This window comes from Scardinius erythrophthalmus (genome assembly GCF_964197995.2).
Source record: "Scardinius erythrophthalmus genome assembly, chromosome: 9".
Classification (NCBI taxonomy): Eukaryota; Metazoa; Chordata; class Actinopteri; order Cypriniformes; family Leuciscidae; genus Scardinius; species Scardinius erythrophthalmus.
Window position 1 is genome coordinate 13,828,750 of NC_138229.1, and position 6,257 is coordinate 13,835,006.

The window sequence follows — 6,257 nt, forward strand, 5'->3', positions numbered from 1 at the left end:
ATGCCCGAACAAAGCAACGACTACCGTGTGGTGGTGTTTGGCGCAGGAGGTGTGGGGAAGAGCTCACTGGTGCTCCGTTTTGTCAAAGGCACTTTCCGGGACACCTACATCCCGACGGTGGAGGACACGTATCGGCAGGTGATCAGCTGTGACAAAAGCGTCTGCACCCTGCAGATCACAGACACAACAGGCAGCCACCAGTTCCCTGCCATGCAGCGTCTGTCCATCTCCAAGGGCCACGCCTTCATCCTGGTCTACTCCATCACTAGTAAGCAGTCCCTGGAAGAATTAAAGCCCATATACCAGCAGATTCTCGCTATCAAAGGCAACGTAGAGGCCATCCCAATCATGCTCGTGGGGAACAAGAGTGACGAGACTCAACGGGAAGTCAAGACCGAGGACGGAGAGGCCCAGTCCAAGACCTGGAAGTGTGCTTTCATGGAGACCTCGGCTAAGACTAACCACAATGTCACTGAGCTGTTCCAGGAGCTTCTCAACTTGGAGAAGAAGAGGAACATGAGTTTGAACATCGATGGCAAGCGTTCTGGGAAGCAAAGCAGGGCTGACAAGCTGAAAGGGAAATGCAGCATCATGTAGACCACTTGTTAGAGGCAGAACCAGAATGTAGTGAGATAAAGCAGAGCGATAGAGTGATAAAATGACAAAAGAAAAGGAACTGAGAGAGGAGAGGAAAGTGAATGGAGATGGTGTTATTTGACATTTCATGCTTATTTCCGATAACAAGGATTTCACTCTGACTTCATAGATTTCACCCTTCACCATCAGTCTTTGGCCTTAACAAGCCCTGTCTCATTCACATTGCCTTGTCTGTTTCTATTATTTTACAGAGCATCACCACCATCTCTCACATCTGAGAAATATTCAGGCAGCAATCAATTGCTACACAGCCCTTTTTTGAGTTCATGTTGCACATATTTTTATTGAGTGGTTGCAGCTGCGTTGCTAAAGCAGATACAGACTTTTATATTTATATGTTATCCAAACATAAGACTTTGCGGAACTTGTCAGATTGAGGAAATAAGGTCAGTATTTAACAATAATAGTCTAACCACCCTTTAATCCTTTGGTTCAGGTTGCGTAGAATCCACTTTTATTCATTATCCTCATAACATTTTGATGATTTTACATGTCCTCATATCTTAAATAATATCAATCAATATTTAAGACAATCATTTTGTTAAACATGAGCAAAATACCAGAGAAATGTTTGATGCTTTATAAAATTATTACCTTCATCAAGGTAGTTCTAAAATCTGAAAGCATATAGACACTTCACTTTTCATGCAGATGCACTCTATGTAAAGCAGCAAGCACTCATCATCATCTTCACCATCATCTCTGGCATTCAGCTGCTCAAAATGTAGACACGTATGGCTTCCCCACTAGTTTAGAGTGAGCCAGAATCTCCATCTTATTTTTCTCAAGATAAACTGCTCATATTTTCAAGTATAATTGAGACAATAACAAATGTAGCTCTCTTAAAATCAATCAGGAAATGAATGCATTTGGAGGAGGTGTGTTTTGGCAGCAAAACTAAATTGTGGCTTTCCTAACACAAGCAAATCTTCTCACCCAATTTATCAGAGACTATGTGAACATTGAAGTGTAGATATATGAGAGTTAAAAAAGTTTTACGATAAAGAAGCATTTGTTGTTCAAACATTTTAACTGTTTTTTTTTCCAGAATGAACCATTTTATTCACATCACAGTATCAGACATTACAGGAGTTTTTGGCTCGAAACAAATTCAGTTGTTGTGTCCTTCATGGTCCTTAGGAATACCGCCAACCTGTTTCAATTTCAGTAAGAGAATGCAATCACCCTGCAAATCAGCCTTTGACAAAAGAAACCTTTGAGTTCAAAAAGGGCCTTGATTGTATAGCATTTTATTTTTATTTAACCAGCTGATTGCCTTGTACAAATGATGCCCTAAAGAGCCCTTTTAATATGTTTTCAGGTTGTACATTAAAGGCAGACAACGTTATTTTATCCATGTTATGCTCTGTAAAAAGCTAGTTTTGAACAGGGTTCAACAGAAGTGTGCAGAGGTTTATTTTGTTTGAACTGTCCTGTAAATAAAGAATTTTGAATGACACCTGCTATTATAATAACAACAACCATGTATGAAAAAAAGTAACTTATTAAAAATAAGTATATATCAAACATTATATGCACACAACTAAATTCAAATTTCTATCTACTGATATACTGTGACACGCATTGCAATAGAACTGAAAATATAATTGGTTTACTGTCAGCTAATAATACGACAGCTTGTTGCCTCTGACTGATGTATATGATTAATATTTTAATATTAGTTCCCTGGATGCCCCACCAACACATTCATCCCTTAAAAATGGTGCTATAATTTACCACCTCCCTACTGGTGACAGTAGTTCCGCTCTGCATGGTTTAGAGTCATAAATCCCTCTTTATCACTTTGCAGAGTTTTGCCGATTTTTCTAAATTATAGGGACAACGCCTCATCCGTCTTGTGTTTGAAGTTTAGACTGTATTCAGATCCATTGTAACCAAATCTCTATAAAGCCCACTCAGCTGGTGCATGAGTCACTGCTGATACCATTAGAGCTGCAAGCTGCATGAGAGGAAAACTGCAGAGCTTCTTGTATTTTACATGCATGGGAAGTCTGCGCTCTCTGAAGAGTGTCAGCTACCTGTGATCCTCTTGGTTGGCTTGACAACATGGACTTGCCTCCGCAATGCCAATGCCTACCAGTTCCGTGTATAAAATCAGTTTGTGAACCACATTTTATCATGCACTTTTTATTGTAAATACTTGTAAATTGTATGTAAAGAATATAACACTACATGTAAAGACATGAGCCATGGACACAATTCCTTTTAAAGCTCTTCAATCACTGTTCATGTGTTTGGCTGGATTCCCAGGGGACTTTCTGTACATCTATCTGGATTGTCATTCATGCATAGTTGCTATCCTAGATCTGGTTTACACAGTGAGCACTTTAAATGCCTAAGGGTAATGGAATGGACAGTGAAACGTATGTAAATGTTGACTTCCATTTCATAATTCAGACTACGCATGGTCCCACTTGATGTTAGCCAGCATGAGGGCAAACTACAAAACTGTGAAGTGACTTTTCAACTTAAATCCTCTGCATTTTATTCTTTTATTTTTTGTACAATATTTTACAAAAGTTCTTTTTGATTATAACTATTAGCAACTACTATGATATGTCCTAGCAATAGTCTTCCTAAGACATGGTATGCTGTGCTCACGCATCCCAAATGAAGGAAAATACTGTGTACATATACTAATATATGTGTAGATATATACCTGCAAATATTCTCTAATAAATCTGCAAATTGATTTTCATAATAAAAACAATTAAAGCAAAGCTATTGTTTCCCTCCTTCAAAACATCTGATGCATGTAACCCCCTGTGCTAAACCTGGTTTCCATGGCAACATCACAGCTGACCCAGGTGTGGATGCTCAGATATACACAAATGATGGAATTTAAAAAGCAGTGATACATAAAGGCACATTCAGTAAAGCCTCAACTGTGCTGCATGCAGTCAAGGATTTTATGGGACAAAGAAGACTGAATAGTCAGTGTAAAGCTGAAATCTGAAAGTGTCCTATATTTCTAGTAAGTGCTAGTGCCTTTAGAAGGGCGTGAAAAGCATAGGCCTACTATAAGGCAAAAGTTGGCTAATTTAAGGAAACTAAAATTATTCTTATAATCATTTAATATAGGTTCCAAAAGTCTAATGCTTTCAAGAAGTATATATATATACTGTACATATATATACAGTGCTATGCATAAGTTTAGACACCCATACTAAAGTTGACTAAAAAAAGAAATAAAAAAATCATCTTTTGGAAACTGAACTTGATGCCTTAATTAAAAAAATTAGGAAAAATCCAACCTTTAAGGACACCAATTTTCTTTGTGAATGAATAATGTATCGTAAATAAATAAATGTTATTCCTTAAAATACAGGGTGCATAAGTTTGGACACCCCTATGTTAAATTTAATTTAAAAAATGGTTATCATATAATAATTAATATGTGAAAATCCAACGTGAAGGGAAAAACACATAAGCGACATGCAATTACCGTCTTATAGGGTGCAAATATTAATGTCAAATGTAAAAAGTTGCCAATTTCTTTCCGATTCTAAAGATTTGAATGATCTACTGCCTTTGTACTATCTGACGCAGGCAACCTGCAGGGAGAGAGGAGAAACATGGCAAGATGAATCAAGAGCTTCACTAGAATAAAACCATCAGCACAGAACAAAACAATGGCTGCCAGGGAACCTGCATGAATCAACTATCCTGACTGTGATCCACTGCTTCATTCTCCTCTCTCTCCCTCTCTCTCTTTACCCCCCGCCTCCCAACAACTGCACCACCTCATTCCTTTCTCAGCAGTATTGCAGTTTCCATGCAGACTGTTAGATGGACTGCTGCTTTCTGAGAGAGAGAGAGGAGAGAGAACTGCATGACTTCAAAGCATGAGAAAATGATAGAAAATATACTGCCATCAGCAAAATGTCATGTTCCAGAGGACACAATGCAGTAAAGTATCTTCCATCCCCATTTACTATTAATACATCCAACTGTAAAAATACAGAAACTATGCTGTGCCAAGTCAAATGTTAGCACAAGTCATTTGGGACCTTTGAGAATCCAAAGGCACAATGAGAATCCTGGGGGTCCTAAGGGAGGCTGTGAAGTGAAGCAGAAAGAAAGACAAATCGTCCGCACAGTCCTTGAATAAAACAGTAGAGCGTCTCAAAGCAAACAGATAAAGGTAAACATCTTCAACATTTACGAGCACAAAACTCAGGTGGATACATGGGTCAATTTTTATGTATTTCATAATTTAAAAAGGCCTAATATAGATTTTGTTTTATGGCTTAGTAAACAGGTAACCACAAACTCAAACCTGCTTCCTGCTTGGACAGTGAATGTAAATGCAACTCCCATTGGACACTCTTTTCAATATTCTGTGCTTAAAAGGGCATTATGTTAGATTAACAGTCCACTACGCGATTAGCTGCCTATAATAATGTCTTTTGAACTGCCACAGGGTAAAGTCTCTTAAACTGCCCTGACTGCATTTTAAAAGCTTTGAAAGACCTAGTTCGGATGGGAACCGAAGGGCTTTATTATTAAGGCTGGCTTACTCTGATCAAGTGCCAAGTGCCAAATTTGCCTGGAGGTGCAGATCCACCTACAGTAGCCTATATCTAACACATAGGGCTTACTCAAGGAAGCAGAACACATCCCACTGAAGCCTGCATTTGCAGTTGTGTACGCAACATCAATGGAATCGCAGTTTGCAAGGGAACTCTGAGAGTTTGTTTTTAAAGGGATAGTTTATCAAAAATGAACATTTTGTCATCATTTATTCAGCCTCATGTCATTCCAAACCCAAATGACTTACTTTTCTGTGGAACATTAAAAAGAACATATTTTGAGAAATGTGTGAGTGTTTTTGTCTATACAATTTGTCTGTCAAGTGGTAACTAAAACGGTTTGATTACCAACATCTTCAAAATATCTTCTTTTATTCCACAGAAGAAAGAAAGTCATAGAGGTTTGGAATGAAATGAGGGTGAGTAAATGATGACAGAATTTACAATTTTGGGTGAATTATCTCTTTAAGTGCTACTATGCCACCAAGTGCTATTTTTTTCTATGTTTATGTTACTAAACTTACTATCCAATAGTATCATTTTCAATTTTACAAGTAACTACAAAGACAGCCTACTAATTAGGCTATACTTATTCCAATATAGTCCAGTCATTTTATGAAAAAAGGTTGAACAAATTGCAACAGAAGCAAACTCAACTGATTTTGTATCCTCGATATGTCCTGAGTAAGGAAAAAAAAAATCCCAGAAGAATCCCATTAGGGAAAAGTTTTGAAAAAGACCCAAATACAGCCTATTCATACGCCTATTCATTCTTTTTCTTATGTGAATAGGGTACAAATTTTAACCTTTAGATATCACCATGAAAATTACTGAGTTGATTACTTACATCAAGACAAACAGAAAATGAATTACAAGTTTTTTTAAATGGTTTGTTAACATTGACAAACGGTGCATAATCTAAATACGTATGTGCTAATTTGTATAAATACCACAACAGATCTAAACATTGGGAATAGCCAGGTGAAAATGTCTTGTTGAATCTTGTTGACACATAACAGTAAAATACTTAATGTTAAGGTCTGAATG

At 37.5% G+C, this 6,257-nt stretch overlaps 1 protein-coding gene across 1 annotated transcript; it reads left to right on the forward strand.

Annotated features, from left to right (window-relative positions):
• Positions 1 to 831, forward strand: diras1b (DIRAS family, GTP-binding RAS-like 1b; the record flags this gene model as incomplete). The annotated part of the gene is made up of 1 exon (XM_081375549.1): positions 1 to 831. One exon carries the CDS (start codon positions 1 to 3, stop codon positions 595 to 597), a length of 597 nt encoding a protein of 198 aa, XP_081231675.1. The 3' UTR covers positions 598 to 831.
• Between the last annotated feature and the right edge of the window lie 5,426 nt (positions 832 to 6,257).